Raw genomic sequence first — 22,817 nt, 5'->3', positions numbered from 1 at the left:
CCCCAGACACCTTGATCAGATTGGTGAGGGATTTGCAGAGTGCAGAAAATGGCCCGCTCTCCTGAATTAGGGTGTGGATGAGAGGCGTGTTTAGGGAAGGGAGTGGACGAGAAAAGGGGGTGGAGCGGGGAGTGGAGGAAGAGAATGAAACCCTGCGTCCCTGGGAGGGAAGGATCGAGGGCGGAGATGCAGACTCTGCAACGATTTCCTTATCTCTTTGAGCTGTGGGCACGACTTAGCCCAACTACAGTCCGAGCATCTCTCACTATCGCGACCTCACTGACCTTTGGGCCTCAAAGGGGATCCCTGCAGAACGGAAAGTTCTTGCCCGCATTCATTGCTCACAGTCTAGTCACAACCTCGCAGGGGCCTTCCTACCCACTTACCAGATCATCTCTCTTCCTACTGTCAAGAATAATAATGGATAAACATCTATAGTAAGAATAGAAGGGCTTCCCTGGTGGCGCAGTGGTTGAGAGTCCGCCTGCTGATGCAGGAGACACGGGTTCGTGCCCCGGTCTGGGAAGATCCCACATGCCGCGGAGCGGCTGGGCCCGTGAGCCATGGCCGCTGAGCCTGCGCGTCCGGAGCCTGTGCTCCGCAACGGGAGAGGCCACAACAGTGAGAGGCCCACGTACCGCAAAAAAAAAAAAAAAAAAAAAAAAAAAGAATAGAAAAGAGTTTTATTTGAACCAAACTAAGGACTAGCCCGGATGCCCACTTCCCAGATCACTCTGAGAAACTGCCCCAGGGAAGCATGGTTTCCAGTACAGTTTTATATCTGGTCAGAACAAAGTACCTTAAACAAGTAAGGGTTACATTTCTTCATGGTTTAAAAAAAAAAAAAAAAAGAACAGACCATGAGTACACAGCGAGTCAGTATGGCGTTGGCACCTGGGAAGGGAGTCTTATCATCAAAAGAGGACCAGCATTGGCATCCCAAGAGGGGCACTTAATCTTTATTTTTAACATGGACATTCTTCTGGTCAGTGTGCCCTTTTCTTTAATAATTAAAGCAGATGTACAATGTATGTTTGATAGGTCACAAACAGGCTGTTTTAGTTAGCATAAAATTCAAGTTAACTCATGTTTAAGCCAGAATGACTTCCCCATACCTCAACATGTGAACATTTCTTTTATCACTACTCTTCATCTCAGTGCTTCTAGGAGGGTCTAAACTACAAACCTTAGAGGCATTTTTTATTTCTTCATGCATTCATTCAACAAATATTCATTGACTAGCTATAAGTCCCAGGCACTGTGCTGGCCTCATGTTCTTGAGGAACAAGTCAGAAGTGTCTACCTTCCTGGGGTCAGAGAGATCGACGACAAACAGGCAAACAAATAATATACCTGCATGATAATAAATGCTGTAAATAAAAAATTTTAAGGGAAATATTAGAATAATGTGATCAAGGAAAGTTTCTTTGAAAATGGGTCATTTGTTCTTAAACTTTGTTTTAGGAAATGTGGTCAAAAATGAGAGGAAATGCTTTTCTCTCTTCCAGATCCCCAATGTAATAAATGGATTTCCTTTTTTCTAAACCAGTGGGTGAAAAAATCCATAAGTCAAAGAGATAGTCAAAAGATGTTTCCTCAAGGTCATGAAAGACAAAGAGATGTGACAAAAATGGGCAAACGACAAGGTCCTGCTGTATAGCACAGGGAACTATATTCAATATCCTTGATAAACCATAATGGAGAAGAATATATGTATATATCCATATATATATATATATCTGAATCACTTTGCTTTACAGCAGAAATTAACATTGTGAAACAACTATACTTCAATAAAAAAAAAAAAGACGTGACAAATTTGACATGAGAAATTTAATGTGTGATCCTAATGGGTCCTGGATCAGGAAAATAAATTTTTTTTATCATAAAGGACATTAGTGGAACAACTGGAAAATTTTGAATAAGGTCTCTAGCCTAGATAATAGTACTGTATCGGTGTTAATTTCCTGATTTTTTGATAATTCTACTGCCTTTATGGAAGAGAATGTCCTCGTTAGAACTTTTCACTGAGAATAGAAAGCCCAGGACTTCAGAGCCACGCTCCCCCAGTTTATCGGGTCTGACTATTCACAGGTAAAGGAAGCACTGTTCTAGAGTGAAAGTGAGGAAAGCCCATGACCCGCTTTTGCAAGATTCTCCAAGGTCCCTGGAGCAAATAGAATGAACAGAAGGAGTCAGCTGTATGAAGATCTGGGGAAAGAGCATTCCAGGTGAGGCACAGCAAGTGCAAAGTTCCTTAGGTGGGAACAAGCCCAGTGTATTTGTTGAACAGAAAGGGAGCTAGTGTGTCTGAAGCCCATAATGGAAGGGGAAGAAGAGATCAGGGCGAGGTGGGATGGGTAGACAAGGGACATGGCCTTGCAGCCATGCGGAGGGACAGACTCAGATTTGTATAACATACATAGATGACTTTGGTTGCAACATGGAGAATGGATTTTAAGATTTTAAGCAGAAGGTCTGTGAAGAAGCCATGGTGTTAACCAGGAAGGATAGGATGAGATTGGACCAGAGTGGAGTCAAGGAGGTGGAGTGAAGTGGAAGGAATCAAGAGATCCTTAGAAGATAAAGTCTGAACACGGGGCTGTGGGTGGATGAGAAAAAGGGAGCGGTCAAAGATGACTGTTAGATTTTGGGCTCCAGCAGCTGGAAGTTTGGGGTATTCTGCTCATAATAGCCTTCCTGCCTAGGGGACCTATAGATAGTAAGAACTGGGCAGTGACAGTTCACATTGTGAATTAGTAAACAGCAAGCATTTAGGTCTGTCCCGTCACTTTCCATGACCTTGGTTCAGGGAAGCCTGCTCTACAAAGTCTCACAAAAGCGAGTTTTGGAGCCACCCTGTGGCCATAGGAGGTATTGCTGGTGGCCAGGTGTCCTTCCCCAGGGGGCCACTCGTCCCAGGGCTGGAACTCACATGTCCCAACATTTGAACTGGTCATAAAAGAATTCAGAAAAACATTTTTTAAATCACAGAAATATTCAAATATATGTAAAGATAAAGAAAAATAAAGAAAACCCCATTTGAAGCCTACCGTTCTGCTTCAGCAATTACCAACACGTGACCAACCTTTTTTCAGCTATACTCTCCCTCCCAGTCCCACTGGGTTATTTTGAAGCAAATCCCAGACATCACGAAATAATTCTGTCCAGGAGGAAGAAATTTCCCCCCATCTCTCTTGAGTTCTTTTAGCTGATCTAATAATTACGTTGACACAAGACATTAACAGGAGGAAAAAAACAATTCCGTTCATACACAGGGAAGTCTCATAGAAATGGGACCACCAAAGTGACCAAAGCAGGCTGTTTATATATCTTTTTTTTTTTTTTTTTTTGCGGTACTCAGGCCTCTCACTGTTGTGGCCTCTCCCATTGCGGAGCACAGGCTCTGAACGCGCAGGCTCAGCAGCCATGGCTCACGGGCCCAGCCGCTCCATGGCATGTGGGATCTTCCTGGAGCGGAGCACGAACCCGTGTCCCCTGCATCGGCAGGCGGACTCTCAACCACTGCGCCACCAGGGAAGCCCCTATCATTTTTTTTTTTTTTTTTTTTTTTTTTTTTTTTTTTTTTTGCGGTAGGCGGGCCTCTCACTGTTGTGGCCTCTCCCCTTGCGGAGCACAGGCTCCGGAGCACAGGCTCAGTGGCCATGGCTCACGGGCCTAGCCGCTCTGCGGCATGTGGGATCTTCCCAGACCGGGGCACGAACCCGTGTCCCCTGCATCGGCAGGCGGACTCTCAACCACTGCGCCACCAGGGAAGCCCGCCCCTATCATTTTTTGACAAAGAAATATTATTTGTGAAGATTTAACAAAGGGGCTTGTGCAAGGGGTAGCTGACTAATGAAGACATTTGTTATACAGCTTTCTTAGCCTTGAATTCCCTCATTTTGGTGATGAAATAAAATTTATATTTTAAGGCAGGCCAAGAGAAACTAAACATAAAATTCTGTGTGTTTGTTTGGCCCTCCTCGCTCTCTCTCTCATGTGCAGTGTGTATCTGCATTACACATTAGCCAGAGCTCCTCAAAGACAGAAGTGGCTGCTCAACGGTAAAGATCAATTTTCCCCCCTTTCTTCTGATGCTAGTAGTGTAACTTTTTTTTTTTAAACTTCTTAAAAGAATAGCATTCTTTCCCAACTCTGTAGGGCGTCATGGTGACTTGCCGGTCACTTTGTAAGTGCTTACCTGGACTATGTACCTCGGTGAACTTTATGTAATACATCAGTATGCCATTTTGATGTATGATCTCTTGTCTTGAAAATGTATATGACTGTGCCTTGGACTTTTAACAGGCAGCACATCATGCTTGCTTGTCTCTCTTTTTCTGGTTTTTAATCTGAGCAGTGGGTTCAGGTGTAGTCAGACTGAGGTAATCACTGTAAAGTTCCCCATCAGTTTTTCACCTACTGGTTTAATTAATCGTCACTGCCTAGCTCCATTATTTCAAGGGGGGGGTTGCAAACTGGGGATGTCCTAATTCTATCATTCCTTCTGCATTTGTCACCTGGGATTCTCCTGTAAATAAGAATGTGCCCTTGTCGACTCATTGTTTACCATGAGATACAGGTCATACAGGAAAGGTTGGATAAATGTGTGATTTTCACTCCATTATTTACCAGTTTTCAGAATAATGGTTCCCCAGTATCTTCCCAAAGTGACTAATTAGTTGTTTTTAGTTGTTAGATTTTAACATCTTTTGTGTGTTTCAGTGCATTGCAGTTGTTATTCTTTTTGAGTCTCAGATTGTCTCAGTTTGGGATCAGCACTGTCCAACAGAACTTGCCATGATGATGGAAATACTTCATATTGTCTCTGTCCAGTATGGTAGCCAGCTAGCTCCCTGTGGCTACTGAACACTTGAAATGTGGCTATTTGGACTAAGGGACTGAATTTTTTAAATTTAACTTGATTTGAATAGCCCCATATTGAATAGCCACCCTAGTGGCTACCATATGTAGCAATGCAACTCTGGACAGAATAATTTATTCGTTTCTAAAATTTGGAAACTGAAGGTTTCCCCGGTGGCACAGTGGTTAAGAATCTGCCTGCCAATGCAGGGGACACGGGTTCAAGCCCTGATCCAGGAAGATCCCACATGCCGTGGAGCAACTAAGCCCGTGTGTCACAATTACTGAGCCCACGAGCCACAACTACTGAAGCCTGAGTGCCCAGAGCCTGTGTTCCACAACAAAGAGAAGCCACCGCAAGAAGAAGCCCGTGCACCGCAACGAAGAGTAGCCCTGGCTCGCTGCAACTAGAGGAAGCCTGTGCACAGCAACGAAGACCCAACGCAGCCAAAAATAAATAAATACATTTTTTTAATGATAAAAAAATACAATTAGAAAAAATATTTGGAAACTGATAGGATGAATGGAGGAGATTTCAACATCAGAGAGTACTCTGGATAGTGACACTGGACTAATCATACTTCTCACTTGCTACAGCAACTCTCTGAGCCTAGAGATCAAGTCCATGTTCCCATTCCCTGGTACCATATTCACTGACTCAACCTCCCCTCCTAGCAACAATTTCCACTTCACTTCATGCTCTTCAACTACCCAGACTCCTTCCTCTACAAGCCAGTCTCTTGCCCACTCTAGTACTTCTGCTAAAGCTATCCCTCACTGAGTTCACAAATGCTTATTAAATACACACCATATTCCTGGGTGCTAGGAATGCATATTCCCTACTCTTGAGTAACTTAGTGTAGTAAGGGAAACAAGTGGGCAAAATATTAAAAGGTGGCATTTTAAGTGTTACCTTGGAGGAGACACAGGAAGGACCTCCTTTCCCAGGTGGGGGAAGAATTGGGGAAGAGAGAGCTTCTCAGTTGAGTCTGGAGGTGTACGTAAGGGTCAGCCAGGTAAAGAAGGACTGAGAATATTGCCGAACTCAGGTTTGGCTAAAGCCAATACTTGAGAGACAAGTGTTGGCTGGAAAGGAAAGCTTGCTTTATTCAGGAGATCGGCAACCTGGGGAGAAGGTGGACTCATGTCCCAGAACCAACTCTGAAGATTCTGCTGGACCATGAAAGTTTTTAAAGGGAGATAGGGAAAGCTAATTGCAGGTAATCATTAGGGGAGGGGGTCGTAGTCTTTGTTATCTTCCACTGTGTTCAGACTTTCTTCTGATTCGTTGGTGGTGAGGTAACAGGGCGGTGTTGTGCTCAGCCGGAAGTTACCATCCTCCATCTGGGTGGGGGTCTTTGTTCCTTCAGATGAGCTCAAAGATATATTGTTATATACTTTCCTTGAGGAGGAACCAGGACTCTGCCCCATGCTGCTGCACTATTGTTTCTTGACTGTTCCTCCTTTGTTTCTACATTCCCTCCCTTCCTTGATTAGCAACTATTAGAATCTGCCCTTTTGGTACCCAGGGAAGGTCAGGGAGGTTGAATGAAGCCTATTTCCTGCTAATGGGGAAACAGGGCACAAGGAAAATTTGTGCCCAGGAGGGCCCCGCAGGGTCCTGCTCCATTTCAGGAAGACCATCAAGCAATACCGGGGACAGTGGCACAGAGACAGCTCTGACCAAGGTGAGTTTAGGCGACTGTAAATAAGGCAGCAGCGTTGTCACAAGGGAGGGGAGGAGGCAGTGGCTGAAGAATCATGCAAGGACCAGAGAGTTATTATAACAACAACCATAATAATTGAGTGGTGATTACCAGCCACGTTCTAATAATTATCTACTATAATCTTTACTATTTTTATCTTTAGGATTATAATCTTTACTATTTTACAGGTAGGGACATTGAAATACAGAGAGGTTCAATAACAAGCTCAAGTTACACAACTAGTTTTAGCAAAGCCTGCTTATGGACACTGGCTACCTGGTTCCTGGACCCACATGCTTAAGAAGCACTTGGCCTTGGGGGCCCAACCAATAAATTAGTATTTGAACCCGAAGGTGATGGTGAAACAGGAGGGAAGGGGGCAGGGCACAACCGTTAAAAGAATGACATAGGGCTTCCCTGGTGGCGCAGTGGTTAAGAATCCGCCTGCCAATGCAGGGGACACGGGTTCGAGCCCTGGTCCGGGAAGATTCCCACATGCCGCGGAGAAACTAAGCCCGTGCGTCACAACTACTGAGCCTGCGCTCTAGAGCCCGCGAGCCACAACTACTGAGTCCACGTGCTACAACTACTGAAGCCCGCGCGCCTAGAGCCCGTGCTCCGCAACCAGAGAAGCCACTGCAATGAGAAGCCCACGCACCACAACGAAGAGTAGCCCCCGCTCACTGCAACTAGAGAAAGCGCGCGCGCAGCAACGAAGACCCAATGCAGCCATAAATAAATTAAAATTAGGGCTTCCGTGGTGGCGCAGTGGTTGAGGGTCCGCCTGCAGGGGACGCGGGTTTGTGCCCCGGTCCGCGAAGATCCACATGCCGCGGAGCGGCTGGGCCCGTGAGCCATGGCCGCTGAGCCTGCGCGTCCGGAGCCTGTGCTCCGCAACGGGAGAAGCCACAGCTGTGGGGCCCGCGTAGCGCAAAAAAAAAGTCGTTAAGGATATGACATAAAATGGTTAGAACCAACTTGGTCCAGGATGGCAGAAGATTCCAGAAGACCTTGAGCCTCATTATAGGCTCATTGTAATACATTAGCATACTCTAAATAACACACCCACAGGCGCCATGGCAGTTCCGAGGCCAACCATAAAAGTACAAAAAGTGGGCGGTGGCCCAATTCCTGGAAATCCCCGCCCTTCCCTAAATAGTTGGAATAATCCTCCCACTTGTTTGTTAGCCTATGAAATTACCCAGCCCATAAAAACTAACCACCCAGCTCTCACTTTCTGAGATGGCCCACGTTCCATTTATGGAGTGTGTCTCTCTCTCAATAAATCTACTTTTTACCTATCACTTTGCTTCTTGCTGAATTCCTTCTGTGCTGAGACAAAAAGAACCTGAGCTTCGTAAGTCCTGAGAGGAAGTGTGCGGTTTCAGCTGGGAGACTGTGGGTTTGAGTCCCCTCCTAAGCCAGAGATTGTGGATTCGAGTCCCATCTGAGGTGCGACTGGATTCCAGTCTCACCCAAGGTGCGGGGTTTCAGAAGGATGACAGGGTCAAGTGAAGGTGTCCAGCAGGCCCTAGACATCTGAATCCAGAGGCTTCATTGGGATTGGGAGTGGGATTCAGGAGTCCTCAGCACACAGGTGATGGCTGACTCCAGGGAAGGTGTGTAGCATGAGGACACAAGACAAAACTCCTAGCAAAAAGGACAGAAAAAGAGACTAGGGGGGAGGGCGAGAGGCTAGGAGAAAGTCAGCAGACAGCAGTGTCCTGACAACCAAGGGAGAAGGCTCTTAAAGATGTTGCCAAGTCAATTAAGGCCAGGCTCCTCAGCGGGCTTTGACTTGTCCCTGGTCCCTGATAACTTTCGGGATGGCCCTTACGCAGAAAGTGCAGGCATTTAGCTTGGAAGGAGTGAGACACAGCCTGACTTCTTTCACCATATTGGCCCCTTGAACTCCTCTTACCCTTCAAGAAGCAAATGGGGGCTCTCTGCAAGCTTCCGGTATCACTCTTCAGAAGTTCCCAGCTCTGGCTCACCTGGGGAGCTTCAAAAGATACCTACATTTATGGCGATGGAAATCAGAACAGTGGCTGCCTCTGAGAAGGGAGCGGCGGGGATCGATTGGGAAGGGACACGAAAGAACCTTCTAGGTTGAAGGAAAGGTCTTCTTTCTTTGTTCTTTGTCAAAGCTCACCAAAATAAACACTTCAGATCTGTGCATTTCATTGTAGGTAAATGATTCCTCGGAATTGTCAAAATTGACAAAGTTATCGATGCCGGGGTTCTACCCTGGACCTTTAAATCAGAATCTCTAAATCTGGGGCCTGTGCTTAGCTATCTGGAAGGTTCCGCAGGCGACTGTAGTGTGCAGCCCGGGAGGAGACCGCCGCTGGGGGAGCTAATCTCTTGACCCTACGCGCCGGAGCTCTGGCACTGCTCCACCAGATTCCGCCCGGTATCCGTCCTTCCACATGTTTCTGTGCCAGTCCGTCCCCGCTGGGCTGTGAGCTCTGGGTCCCCCAGGGAACCAGCTCTGGGCCGCCTGCTGGCGGCAGGAGGCCGGGTTCGGGGTCGGAGGGACCGCTGAGCCGGGAGGCCGCAAAGCCGTGCCCTGCGGGTCCCACGATGCCGGAGGGAGAGCGCAGGCACCACGCCGCGGGATTTTAGAAGTTCCGGAAGGCCCTCGGCTCTTGCGCCTCGATCGTCGGGACCCGTCAGCCTGACCGTTCGTCATGAGGGGACCTGTCCAGCTGTCTGGATGGCGGACCTCGTGGCGCAACGGTAGCGCGTCTGACTCCAGATCAGAAGGTTGCGTGTTCAAATCACGTCGGGGTCAGCTTACCTCTTTCTAAAGTGCGGCTCACTTTTCTTTATTCTCATTTTCAACTCGGTTGGAGCCCCACTGCGCAAGTCAGAAAAGAAGCACTTTGTAGGGGCCGGAAGGGGAGGGTCCCGGCTCGAAGTCTCTAGTCGCCCCGTCGGGGGAGAGCAATGATCTCGCGGTATTTTTTGTGGTAGATCCGGGTACTGTAAATCTGGGCCGATAGCGGGTCTCCTGAGGACTGACGCACGCTCCGTACCGCTCAACTCAGAGGGTCTGGCGCTGGCGCAAGCTAGAAGGTCGCTCGGCAACCAGAGCTCTGCGAGTCGCTGGGCGGGATCTCTCGGGACGCACCTCCCTTCGCGACGTAGTTGGGCTCACGCTTACTCTGAGAAGAGTCCAGACCCCAGAGAGGAGATCCGAAGTTCTCTTGTCGTGGACGAGGTGGCCGAGTGGTTAAGGCGATGGACTGCTAATCCATTGTGCTCTGCACGCGTGGGTTCGAATCCCATCCTCGTCGGTTTGCGGTTGCTGCGGGCTACCTTCGATTTTTATAATTCAGGAATTTCTCTTCTTACCTTCGGTCTGCCAGGATTCAATTTCTGTGTCGCCCCTTCACCCTCTCTCGGTTACAGCCGCGGATTTCGTCCCTTCTACCCTGTTTTCCAGTACGGCCAAATGTCGGTGAGGAAGGCACCCTGGCATTCAGTCACCTGCCATAGAACTGACCTGGCCAGGGAAACGAGGTGGAAAAATATTTAAGTCAGGCGCCGTGGCTTAGTTGGTTAAAGCGCCTGTCTAGTAAACAGGAGATCCTGGGTTCGAATCCCAGCGGTGCCTCCGAAGGTGTTGGTTCCCTTTTGCAAACACCGCAAGGAAAGCGCTGTGGTCATCTGGCGCTTATATACATACTTTTCCACATCTCTTCGGGAATCTGCCAGTTGCTATCAGGCGGCCTTTTCTATTTCCGGTTGTGTGCGTCAACGCTACGTGCATGTTGTCAGTCTTAAGCTGTATGTTTGCACCTCGATCTGCCGCCAAGCCCCATAGTAGCATTATCTGTGCTTGTCAGTGTTTTGGCTTGGATGTTGCTTCCCGAAACGATAAGTGATTCCGTTTTCGTATTCAGTTTTCCTGTCTCCCAAAACAATCTTACCCATTTTAAAATTTTCCTGAAGACAGGACTGATCGGTAATTTGTACTTTACATAGATTCATTTTTGGGAGGGTACTGTCAGCTGGCCGGTTAGCTCAGTTGGTTAGAGCGTGGTGCTAATAACGCCAAGGTCGCGGGTTCGATCCCCGTACGGGCCAGTACTCTAGTGTTTTAAAAATGTGTATAATCCCGGAACTTTTCACACCCCAAAGAGAAACGTGTTTAAATTCTTTCCAAGTTGTAGTGTCTTGAGAGGAGAAAAGGTTAAGGAAACTGGATCTCTTTCTGTGATCTCGGTTTCTAAATCTCCTGACCATAACGGGGGTCTCCTGGAATTTACTATGTGACTGTAAACGGAAGGCTGCCCGGGATTGTACCAGATTGTTTCAGGCCATACATATGGCACTGATCAGCAGAGTGTGAGAAATGGGGTCAAGAAAGGAGCCAGCAAGTGTTTCCAGTCTTTCTCCAGAGCCAAAATGTCCAGTTTGCCCAGGCCCTGCCTGTCCTCTTCAGGAACTGAGAAGACGACCCTTTCCCTTTCTCTCTGGATCACCTTGCTTCTGATTCTGCTTTTACTGGGTCTCTGAGCCCAGATCTGTGTCTTACATTTCCCCTCCGTTCTGCTGTTCAGGAGCAGGAACCATATCCTTCCCCATGTGGCCTGGGACCCCCACCCCACTCGCAGCACCGGCCCAAGAAAACTCCACGGAAAGACTGACCCTCATGCCCATACCTTTGGCTCATCAATCCCTTAACCCCACACAGACACAGTCTCACCCTTAGCAGCAGCAGCACTTTAATTCCACAAAAACTCAGAAAGCCAAAACTGATTAGAACACTCCACAACAGGTGGGCTTCAAACCCAGCAACAATTCTGTCTGAACCCTGAGAGCAGTGAGACCCCTCCCAACTCACCCCCTCTACCATGCAATACATTCCTTCTAGCTCCACCCAGGTTATGGCTGGGGAAGTGGGAGGGCAGGGGGCCAGAGGGCAGAAGCAGGGGGTTATCCATCTGCAAGTGTGCATCCTTGTCTGCATGGTGTGTGGCCAAGGACCCCTCAAGCTCCCACAGCCCCTGGCACCTGAGATGTGACCACTGGAGGTCAGGGTGGCCACAGTGGGGCTGGAGCCTCCCCTGTTATCCTTTCTTGAGAACATATGGCAGTCATGTCTCCCAAGCCCAGACCTAAAGCCCTGGCTTCCCAGAGATGGTGCTCTAACTAGGGAAGAGAGTTGGGAGAACAAGGTAGCTGCAGGTGGCCAACTGAATAGAAGCAGAGCATCATCCCCACCCACCAGGAGAGGCTTTAGAACTTCCCCGTGTACACCTGCATAAGGCCCAGCTAGTGGTCGCGGGCCTGCTAAATGTATCTGGAAGAGCCTCCAATATACAGGCCTCCCATCGGCGGGCAGGTGCCACCAGGGCTCCCTGAAGAGTCCTTAGGATCCTGCTGGACCCTGGCGTTGCCAGGCCTCTCCTACCCTCCCGGTCACTTGCACAGGGCCTCCAACACCTCCAGGGTGCGTCGGATATCCCGGACTTGGCGCGCCAGTCCCTGAACTGGCTGCAGGGCCCTCTCCAGCTCCTCACAGCGCGCCAGCAGGGTGTACATGCCCTTGATGCTCATGTCCACAGCTTCGCCTAGGGAGTCCACGGCATCACGGTAGGTCTGGATGCAGCCCACGCTCAGCGCTGTCAGCTCCTGCACCGCACCACCCAGCCCGCGAAGCAGACGGTCCACCCTGCCGCCCAGCTCCCGACTCAGCCTCTCCAGGTCCCGCAGCACGTCGGGGTCGATGGGAGGAATGGCCGGAGTGGGTGGGGGCGCCGAACAGGGCCGCGCAGGGGCAGGGGGCGGGGGTTGAGGGGCGGCGCTCAGGCGGATCTTGAGTTGCAGGTTGTTGGCGACAAAGTGGGTGAGGTCGCCATGGCGGCTCACCGTGCCCTCGAGCTCCAGGGGGCTGGATATAGTGGCGCGCCGCCCGCCGCCCGCGCCAGACTCTGCACCCCCTGAGGACCCGGCCCCGCCGCACGCCCCGCTCAACCCGTCCAGGCTGCGGCTGTCCTGAAGGCGGCTGGAGAAGGAACGGCCAGCCCTGCTGGCTGCCGCCGCCTCGTCGTCGTCTTCCTTCTCCTGCTCAACATCCAACCCGCCGCCTCCAGGGCTCCCTCGACGGCAGACGCCCTCGGATTCAGGCCTGTCCTCAGGGTCCTTGCGCCGGGAGGACGCATACGAGTCGTTTTCGGGACCCGGCGCCCCCCGGTTGCTCCCTGCCCCAGAAGGCGTCCCTCCGCGGCCCGGCTCTTCCTCCGGAGCCTCCCATTCCGGCGGGTGGACGAAGCTGCAGCTCGAAGTCTTCGGGGACGCCCTGGGGAGGCGGCTCGCGCCCCCAACGTTCTCGACCTCTTCCTCCTCGGACAACCGGAGGCCTGAGGGCGGATCAGAGGCCGTTCGGCCCGGGCCGCCACCGAAGATCGCGGCTTGCTGTTCCCCCAGAGCTAGAAGGCCTGCTTCGGGCCCAGGCCGCCCCCGGGGCGACTCCATACTGCAGTTGGGGGCAGGAGCCGAGGAATTGGTTCGCCCCGGCTCGGGAGGCGTTGGCGGCGCCTTTAAGGGGCGTTGTAGAGGCGCGCCGATTGGCCTCGGGCTCACAATGGTCAGGACGGGAAGAACACTCTGATTGGTCCCGGCAACCAGGAAGTCCCAGGAGAGGAGCTGTTATTGAACGACTGAACGCACGTGAGAGCCAGCGGGGTGGAAAGAAGAAGGTGACAGCTGCGCTCGTCGCCCCACCCTTTCAAAAAGTTGAGGGGGCGGATCTTAAAGGTGAAGATCCTGAAATAACTGAGTCCTCCGGGGGCGGGGCTCGGACTCTTTCCGCCCACAATTGTCACGCCCACAATTGCTGCTTAACAAACACTTCTAGTGCGGACCAGAATTGGGGTTCCTAGGAGGTTTTTGGGATGGAAGTAGTATATCCTGCTTGGACCGTCGGGATTCAACCGCAACCATTTGATCAGGAAGGATGAAACCAGAATTCTCAGCAGAGCTTGAATGGTTCGTTCCATCGTCCTCGGCTAACAGACCGAGCAGATGGATTGCCCAGAGCGACTCATAGTGGACAGCGAAGCGGGCCTCAGGGCTTTCCTGTGTGTTTGGCAGTCTGTTCTCTGTCTCCTGTCCCCTCCAGGTCTGAGTCTCTCTCCGCTTGGAGGATGGTGTGTGATTTTGCCACTACGTAAAATATTCAATAAATTAATGGCCCTGAAGGTCAGAGCCCTGGTACCATTCTGATCTCATCTCTTCCTTCTCTTCCCCTCACTGGTCCTGCTGTAGCCGCCCTGGCCTCCTCACAGTTCCTGTGACAAGACAGACATGCTGCCCCCTCAGGGATTTACACTTGCTCTTGCAACTCCCCTCCCGCCCTCCCCTTTTTGTGAGGCTGGGTCTACCAAGAAAAATTTTCACCTTGGATATTCCTCCTTCCCTTCTCTCCTTCAGGTCCTTATTCAAATGTTATCTTTTCAGTGAGGCCTCCCCTTACTGTCTGTTTAAAATTTCAACCACTTTCTCCAGCAATTCCCCATCTTCCTTCCCTACCTCTTCTCCGGAGCACTTATCACTATCTGACATACTATATATTTTGCTTACTTGCTCATGTAAGTGCCATGAAGGTAAGACTTTCTATCGGTTTTGTTCTCATTTGTAGCCCCAATGCTTAGAACAGTACCTAGCGTATAGTAGGTGCTCAATAAATATTTATTAATTAAATGACCCTAAGCCATTAATTTCCCCCTTTTGGCTTGAACTCATTCAAGATGTGTTTCTGTCACTTGCACCCAGAGCCCTGACTAATACAGGATAAGACCAGTGGTCTACTGTAAGCTTCTCCCCCTCTCTTTGGGAATGACACACACACCCTTGTCTTCCTTTTACTCCTCAGCAAGCAGGTGCTCTGTATTCAGCAGGTGACAGAAAACACAAGTTGAATCAACAAAAGCAAACAAACAAAAACAAGAGGAATTTATTGTCATACAATAATGGTCTTAAGGTGTCAGAGAAGCCTGCATTCAGTGCCCTAAGGCTGTCATGAAGTGCCTGGTTTCTTTCCGAGGGAGTAGCTTTATCCCAAGTAGGCTTCCTCATGGTGGCACTATGTCATTTGTCATTCTTTGGGGATTATAGTTGTCTGCTTGAACTGCTATAACAAAATATCATAAACTGGGTGTCTTAACAGAATCTTTTTTTTTTTTCTCCCAGTTCTGGAGGCTGTAAGTCCAAGGTGACAGCTGATTCTGCTCCTGGTGAGGTCTCTCTTCCTGGCTAGCAGACGGCCACCTTCTTGTCTCCTTATATGATGGAGAGAGAGAGCTAGCTTTCTGGGCTTTTCTTATAAAGACACCAATCCTATCATGAGGACCCCACCCTCATGACCTCATCTAAACTTAATTACCTCCAAAGCCCCATCTCCAAATACCATCACATTGGGAGTTAGGGCTTCAACTTCAAATATGAATTTTTGGAGAGACAAAAATATTCAGTCCATAACTGCGATCATTTGTCATTCTCTTGGGCCTCCCAGGATCTGAATCCCGGTGTTTGAGGACTCTCCCACCTCATTAGGCAGAGCCCATCTCCCACTACAAAAGCTGGAATACCAAGCAGTCACTTTCCCAGTTTCCCTAGCACATGGCTCAGGCTCCACCATGGTCTACTGGACCACTTCTGCAGTGGAATTTTTCCTGACTGTGTAGACTCCAAGCCTAGTCCTTTTAGAGATTCCATGAATTACCCAGGATGCTCATAATAAGGTCTGTTTCTGCTTAAATGAACCTGAATTGTTTTCTGTTGCATGCAACCAGAAGCCCTGGCTGATATACTCATACCTTCCAGAAGGGGAGAAAGGACTGGCTTCAGTTAGACCTCACAGAAGAACAAGGATGCATCTTTCCCAAGAGCCCCAGTTAATCTCTCGTCACATCTCATTGGCCTAAACTGGATCACATGCCCAATTTAGTCACTTTGGTCAGGGTGATACTATGTTTTATTGACTTAGGATTTGGTATTTGGAAGCAATCACTCTGGCAAGGTGATCGAAGAATTAACTGATTAGTTTAGAACAATTATGCTCCTCCTGGAGCTAGAGGTGGGTCAGTTCCCTCCAAACTGAAGTAGCAGCAACACAATGGAGGACGGAGGAGGGGCTATGGGGGAGCAAAACAGTGTCCACTACATTAGGGGTCAGCAAAATATGGCCTGTGGGCTAAATCCAGCTCTCCACCCGTTTTTATGTGGCCTATGAGCTAAGAATGGGCTTTTTTTTACCTTTCATACTCCATCTCAGGCCCATATGATGCAATGAAGTGACACTTTGATGAATGTCGATAACTTTAAGTGCTCAGGCTGGGGGAGAATTTGGAGGTGTGATCTGTTCAGAGGGGGTGAGAAAATGACACAGGCTATTGACTTCAGGGACATCTATTCCAAAAGAAAGGTATAGAATGTCATGAGTCAGCTTGGCTGGCATCTCATGGTCATAACATACACACTGGATACTGACATTGATCCTCTAGATTTGCAACCTTCCTGAGCTCAGGATTTTTTTTTTTCTTATTTATTCACTCCCCTGCCTCTAGAACAGTGCCTGGACTGTGGAAAGCATTCAATAACTATTGTCAAACTAACAAATCTAACCAAAATTTTGATATAACTACATCAGAAGGATGTAGGGACAGAAAATGCACATGTGTATGGTGGCAGTGGAGTGAAAGAATGAAATCCGTACATTATGTAGCAGGAAAACAATAACTAGAGCCTAAAACTGAAAACTTAAGAAGTAGCAACAGAAGCCTGTGATTTGGAAATACACGGTAAATACCAAAAACAAAACAAAACCATAAAAGGATTTGGAATAGGCTGTCTGTGGGGAAAGAGAAATGGGCAGACTGTTGGTTTTTTTTTTTTTTTTTTTAAGCCTTATAACATCGTTCATTTGTTTTAATCTATGGGCATATGTAGTGGGTTGCATGGTAGCCCCCCCAAAAATATGTCTGTGTCTTAACCTCTGGAACCTATGAATGCGATGTTTTTTGGAAAAAAGAGTCTTTGCAGATGTAATTAAGGATCGTGAGACAATATTATCCTGGATTATCTGGGTGAGCCATAAATCAAATGACTAGTGTTCTTATAAGACACAGAGGAGAAAAGAGAGAAGACAGGAAGGCTGTGTGAAGACAGAAGCAACAGATTGGAGTGATGCAACCACAAGCCACGAAGTGCCCAGAGTCACCTGAAGCTGGAAGAGGCAAGGGAGGACTTTCCCCTAGAGCCTTTGAGGGGAGCATGGCATTGCAGACAACTTGATTGTGGACTCCTGGCCTCCAGAACTGTCAGAGAATACATTTCTGTTGTTTTAAGCCACCGAGTTTGTGGTAATTTGTTACAGCAACCCTAGGAATTGAATATAGCATGAGTAACTGAGATGAAAATAAAAACCTTTATTGATGTTCTTCACCACATGGCTTAAAAGAGCAAATAATCAACAGATGCAGAAGAAGCATTAGGTGAAAGTCAACACCTATTTTTGATTCAAAAAAACCCCAACAGACTCCACGCTTCCACTGCAGGGGGCGTGGGTTCGATCCCTGGTCGTGGAACTAAGATCCCTCACACTGTTGCGGCTGACCCCAAAACAAACACCCAAACCCTTAGCAAACTAGGAAGCGACCAGGCCTTCCTCAACCTGATAAAGGACATGTATTAAAAATCTACAGCAAGCATCATATATCTAGCAGTGAAACCTCAAACCTTAGGTTAGGAACAAGATTACTGCTTCTATTCACTCCTGTGCTAGATCCTCATCAAAGCTGAAAAACAAACAACTTCTGGGTACAACAATGTTCAATTGCTCCTGGATCGGCAGGAGTGAACCAGAAGAGGGAAAGAATAGAGGTCAAGTAAGAGCAAGTAGTAAGAGAAGGTGGGCAGAGATGGTTGGTGTGCAGGCGTAGCAGAATGGAGCTGAAGTCCCTAGCATCCCCAGGTCTGGGAGTCAGAGCAGGGGAAAAAAAAGACTTGGGGGTGGGGTGGAGCTGACCAGGTGGGGGTTAGAGCTGAGAGGGCAGGGTGCTCCCAGGGGCAGTGATGCAATGCCAATACTGGCACCCGGCATGGGCAACTCCCCAGCCTCCTCCCCACAGGTGACGGTTTCCTTCACAGCAATTTCCACCTGTAAACATCTACACTCATCAGTACAAAAATCTTCAGCCTTTATTAGATAAAGAGGAGGTAGAAGACAGATGCAGGAACAGGCCAGGGACCCCTTCTCCTAACTACACATATACAGACACACAGACACAACTGAGAAAATGACAGGGACAGTTCAGGGGACAGACTGAAGGGCAGAGGGGGGCAGCACCCTCCGGGAGTGGGCCCGGACCCAAGGGTGGGCTGAGACCTGAGCCAGCGGCAGGCGTTCTGAGGGGTTATGCTTGAGCAGCTTGGAGATAAGGTCCTGGGCTCCTGCAGGCATGGAAGGGGGGAACTTCAGGTCCACCTGCAGAGGTAAAGGAGAAGGAGGACCCCAGCTTTCATCCTGGCTGCTTTCCCTTCACTGCCCATTTTATTTGGCGAGCGACATAAGCCCCACAACTACGATATGCCCACTCCCTGCCCCTGGCCCCTGGGCCAGCACCGACCCCAGCCAGGCACCCGGGGTTTAGCCTCCCACCTTGACGATGCGCCGATACGTCTCGTTGTGGGAAGCACTCTCGAAGGGGGGGTTTCCCACCAGCAGCTCGTAGCAAAGCACTCCGATGCACCACAGATCCACCTTCTCGTTGTGCATGCGCCCCTCAATCATCTCTGGGGGCAGGTAGTCCAGGGTGCCACACATCGTCTTCCTCCTGGAGTGGGGGGTGAGTGGGCAGGGATCCCAGATCCAGACCTTCTCTCCTTTCCCTGAAGTTGACAGGGAGCCCAGAGACCCCAGGATGTGCCAGGGGAGTGTTCCAACCAGGCTCTGATGGAGCCTTTGGGGTAGGAGTGGGGCGAAGACATACACCAAAGCCCCAGAGGTGGGCTTACACACTGCCTCTGCGTTTCCACACTGAGGGCTGTATGTTAAAATAATCAGATATGAGGGCAACGTTCACCTTAGAATTAAAGGAAAAATCTCAAATGTCCATCAAGCACATCTTGCTTACATTAATCAGGTTACCTCTCTACGATGCAATATTATGAAGGCATTAAAAATGACGTGGGAGTATTCTCAGTGATATGGCAAGAAGGTCCCAATATATTTCAAGTGAGAAACCTGGGTGGCAAAACTGAGTCTCCTCTTTTTGGTTTTGTTTTTTCTTTTTGGCCGCACCACGTAGCTGGCAGGACCTTAGTTCCCCAACCAGGGATTGAACCCCGGGCCAAAACAGTGAAAGCGCGGAGTCCTAACCATCGGACCAGGGAATTCCCAGAGAGTCTCCTATTTTTGTAAAGATATTGCTGTGTCTGTATATTTACATGAGAACAACCCAAAATGTCTCTGGGTAACAAGATCTGGAGTGGTTTTAGTTTGAATGTCCCAGCCTCACACCCAGGGCCGGCCTCCTGGCCCACCATACCTCAGGGAGGGGGCGTGTACAGACCAGCCGAAGTCAGCAATCTTCAGCTCTCCCTGGAGCCCCAAGAGCAGATTCTCTGGCTTTATGTCTCTGTGAATCACCTTCTTCCCATGGCAGTATATCAGAGCATCTGCCAGCTCCTCCATAATCTGGGGGGCCAATGACAGGCCGTCAGACAAGGATGGACTTCAGGCTGCAAGCAGCATCCCCCCAGCCTCCAGCCCCCGGCCGGTGCCCCAGGTGCCCACCCGCCCCGACCGTGGCTGTTCGCTGCTCATCAAAAGTGCGGCTCTTCTGCAGCTCCTTGTAGAGCTCCCCCCGGGGGGCATACTCCAGAATCAAGTAGATCCTTCGCCGGTCATAGAAATAGTTGTAGAGACGCAAGATGTTGGGATGCCTGGGAGAGGAGACAGAGGAAGCATCAGGCTGCATCCTGGCATGAGGAAATGGGAAAGATGACAGGTCCCACTGCAGCAAACTGGGTCAGGCTTGGGCCAGGCAGGGGACACCAGGCTGGCGGTGCTAAGGGGGGACTGGACACAGCTCTCTGGGTTCAAGGCTCTGGCCAGGATTGAGAGCTCCTTGGGGCTGCCTGACCACAGCTGCAGAGAACACAGTCCGGATATGGTGGGATTGGAAGAGGAGCCAGGGGTTGAGGCGCCAGGGGCACTCTGGCTCGCAGGCCGTTGACCCGTACTGCAGATGGGCCTGGATTTCGATCTCCCTGCGCAGCTGGTGCTCCACGCCCTCCTTCTCTATCTGAGACTTGAAGAGGACTTTGAGTGCCACGATGAAACGGCTTTTCTTCTCCCGAGCCAAGTACACATTTCCAAACTTGCCTTTGCCCAGAGGACGCCCAATCTCAAAGTCGTCGATTGTGAAGGAACGCCTGTTGGGGGGTGTGGGGGGGTGGTAGGCAGCTGAGTACCGGTTAGTCGGTCCTCTGAGGTGTTTGCCTTCTCCCTGCACCTCAGCCCATCCTGCCCGCAGCCCTGTTTCTCTTCCAGGGGAGCTGAGGATGGATCAGGCTTTCTTGCCTCCCTACTCCTCCTGCCCTTACCTTCTACCTCCCCCATTTCCTACCTGTTCACTGTCCCTCCCCCTCTCTTGCCACCCCAAGGCTTGGGGCGCTTACATTGAGAAGTTGGGGGTCCCACTGTTGTTCTCCACCACCTTCTGGAGAGGAGCAGCTAAGGAAAGAACAGGGAAACTGAGGCCATCCTTTGACATTTTCATCCCCGTCCACCTTTCCCAGACCCTAGTCCCCTCAGGTCGATGCCCTCCCCTTGTCCTAGTTACCTGTGGGCTGGGCATTGGAGCGGCTCATGAGGACAAGCGCAGATGGGGTGACAGGCTCCTTCCGGAGGACTCTCTGGGGCAGGATGTTCAGGCCAGACTGAGCCTGAGAAGGACCAGGGGGGAGCTCTGAGAGTGCCTTTATCCCAGTGACCGGGTTGGAATGTGCTACAAGCAGCATTTCAGGACTTGCTATAAAGCCACCCACCCACCTACCCCATCCCCAGCTCAAAGAGGAACACTGAGACCACAGTTTTGCTACTCAGCCCCAAGACTCTGCTCAGAGCCCCATATAAAATGAGTTGTTAATAAACAACCTAAGTCAGCCTAAGATAGGGACTTACCCTCACACCTAACCTCTCACCTCTTTGGCCCTGGCCCACTCCACATTCTCAGGCCCAAGGCTGTCCAACCTTCAAAGTCTTGTCCATAACACCACTCATTTACCCAGCCCCCCACCCCAGGGGGCAGTTCAGGCTGGGGTAATGAACACAATTCAAGGAGTTTTAGCACAGCAGTATTCTCATGGTCTCCTAAGCTCAGTCTGTTAAGTCTCAGATAAGGTCCTTGGGTCCTTGAGTGTTCAGCAAATCTCAGTATTTACCCCTTTGCAACAACAGGCTTTAGGGACACTGAGGGCTACTCTAACGGCCCTGGACCACTTTTCACGTTCAACTTCTGAGTAATATACACCCCTTTCTTTTAGGAGTGACCAGTGTAGGCATGACAATGTTTTCTCATTCAGCCTCCATTATTGACAGCCTCATTCAGAGCTTCACCAGGGAGGCAGCTGGTGGACAAGGGGACATACGGACCCCCCCAGGATACTCAAGCCCCACAAACAGAGAGCAAAGCCCATGCAGGGCCCCTTCTTTCTTCTTTAGCCAAGAGAGGAAGAAAGCCTCAGTGCCCCTACAGACTGGTTTGCAAACAGTGATATTAGCATGGAATTTACAAATAAGCAAGTTGAACAAAATGGAGTGCAGAAATAGATCCACATATATGTGGGAATTTAATATATATAATAAAGGTAGCATTTCAAATCAGAGGGTAGACTCTTCAGTGAAAGGTGTTGGGACAACTGGAAAATAAAGCCATTGAATGCTTACTTCACACCAGTCATTAAAATAAATTCTAAATTCTTAATTTAGACTTGTCCTGGACCTTTTAAACTTATAAACTTATCTAAATCCTTCCAGAGTCTATTTCTATTTCCTGCCTAGCCTATTTTTTCAGGACAAGGGTTGGGAATCATGGCCAAAAGGCCAGACCCTGCCTGCTCAGTCCCAGATGTCATCTGGATGTGACAAACAGGCTCAGCTCTGCAGAGGTCCTCACAGTCTGGTCAAACTCAAGTTGGCAGCACCTGATAGGATGTGGCTACAAATGACCAGACTGGGACCCATAAACTGGTGCAAAGCCGGGAAGAAAGTGGTAAGAGGATCGCCCTCTGCAGGACCTCAAATCTGCAAGCGGGACCTCGCCACGCGGGTGGAGGGAGGGGAAGTGGGAAAGCCCTTACCGTCTGCCTGCCGTAGGGCCAGGGGTAGGCGTTCTCCTTCTGGGCCATCCTTAGAAGGGAAGGGGGAGGGAACGGGGCAGAGAAGAGAAGCAGAGCCGTGAGAAGCAGAAAAAAGGGAGAGAGAGAGTGAGGGGTCGGACAGATGTAGCCGGAAGCGCTTGTCTGGGGCTGGTGAAAGGGAGCAGGTTTACAAGCTGGTCTCATCAGGGCGCATCCCGGAGCTCGCCTCGCTGCCCCAGCCCTGCTACCGGCCTCACCTCTTTCCAGGATCCTCTCTCCACTTTAGAGCAACCAGCAGCCCGGCAGAGTGCGCGCGGGCCCGCCCAACGGACCCCCCGACCTGCCGGATCACCTGGCCTCTCCCGGCGCAAGGCCCCCGAAAGGAGGACAGCTCACCTGGAGCCGGCAGCACAGCCACCTCCCTGGCCGCTGGGAAACAACTGAACCTGCCCGGCCGCGCCCACGCAGAGGTCCTTTCAAATCTCCCGCCCTGGCCCCATTGGCTGAGCACGCCTCCCATGCCTAGTCCTCATTGGCTGGGTTTCCATTACGTAGCCCTAGGGACCCAATGGAAAAAGTGGAATGAGAGCGCCGGAGCAGCTCGGGTTCCGGCTTAGGAAAGCTTCCCTCGACCCCTGAAATAGTCTCATGGGTTTTTTTTTGTTTTGTCTTGTTTTTAAAATTTAAGTCATCGATATTTGTGGAATTTATCCTTGTGTATATGTATGAACTAGGGTTTAACTTTGTTTTCTGCCAGAGAGCCAGTTATGCCAGCATCATTTGTTAAACAAACTGCACAATTCCCAAGGGAATTTAAATGCTACCCTTGATATACTAAGTCAGATTCTCTATTCAAGTTTTATTGCT

The 22,817-nt window shown here is 49.9% G+C and overlaps 2 protein-coding genes across 6 annotated transcripts; both read right to left on the bottom strand.

The window, feature by feature from the left end:
* Positions 1–11,288: 11,288 nt before the first annotated feature.
* On the bottom strand, positions 11,289–13,058 carry BORCS6 (BLOC-1 related complex subunit 6; the record flags this gene model as incomplete). The annotated part of the gene is made up of 1 exon (XM_079725753.1): positions 11,289–13,058. The coding sequence occupies one exon, from the start codon at positions 13,056–13,058 to the stop codon at positions 12,003–12,005; it is 1,056 nt and encodes a 351-aa protein (XP_079581879.1). The 3' UTR covers positions 11,289–12,002.
* A 4,751-nt stretch (positions 13,059–17,809) lies between these two features.
* Positions 17,810–22,470, bottom strand: AURKB (aurora kinase B; the record flags this gene model as incomplete). 5 transcript variants are annotated; one of them, XM_079725163.1, is made up of 8 exons in its annotated part: positions 17,810–18,069; positions 18,244–18,418; positions 19,133–19,281; positions 19,391–19,529; positions 19,803–20,021; positions 20,268–20,322; positions 21,951–22,022; positions 22,347–22,470. In XM_079725163.1, the coding sequence occupies 8 exons, from the start codon at positions 22,468–22,470 to the stop codon at positions 17,896–17,898; spliced, it is 1,107 nt and encodes a 368-aa protein (XP_079581289.1). In that variant the 3' UTR covers positions 17,810–17,895. The 5 variants fall into 5 exon arrangements, with proteins under 5 accessions (XP_079581289.1, XP_079581290.1, XP_079581291.1 ...); XM_079725164.1 differs by lacking the exon at positions 22,347–22,470 and adding an exon at positions 20,432–20,534 and having other exon boundaries at positions 21,951–21,998; XM_079725165.1 differs by lacking the exon at positions 22,347–22,470 and adding an exon at positions 20,432–20,534 and having other exon boundaries at positions 19,830–20,021; positions 21,951–21,998.
* Between the last annotated feature and the right edge of the window lie 347 nt (positions 22,471–22,817).

This window comes from Hyperoodon ampullatus, assembly GCF_949752795.1.
Source record: "Hyperoodon ampullatus genome assembly, chromosome: 19".
Lineage (NCBI taxonomy): Eukaryota > Metazoa > Chordata > Mammalia > Artiodactyla > Ziphiidae > Hyperoodon > Hyperoodon ampullatus.
This window is presented reverse-complemented; position numbering and strand designations above follow the sequence as displayed.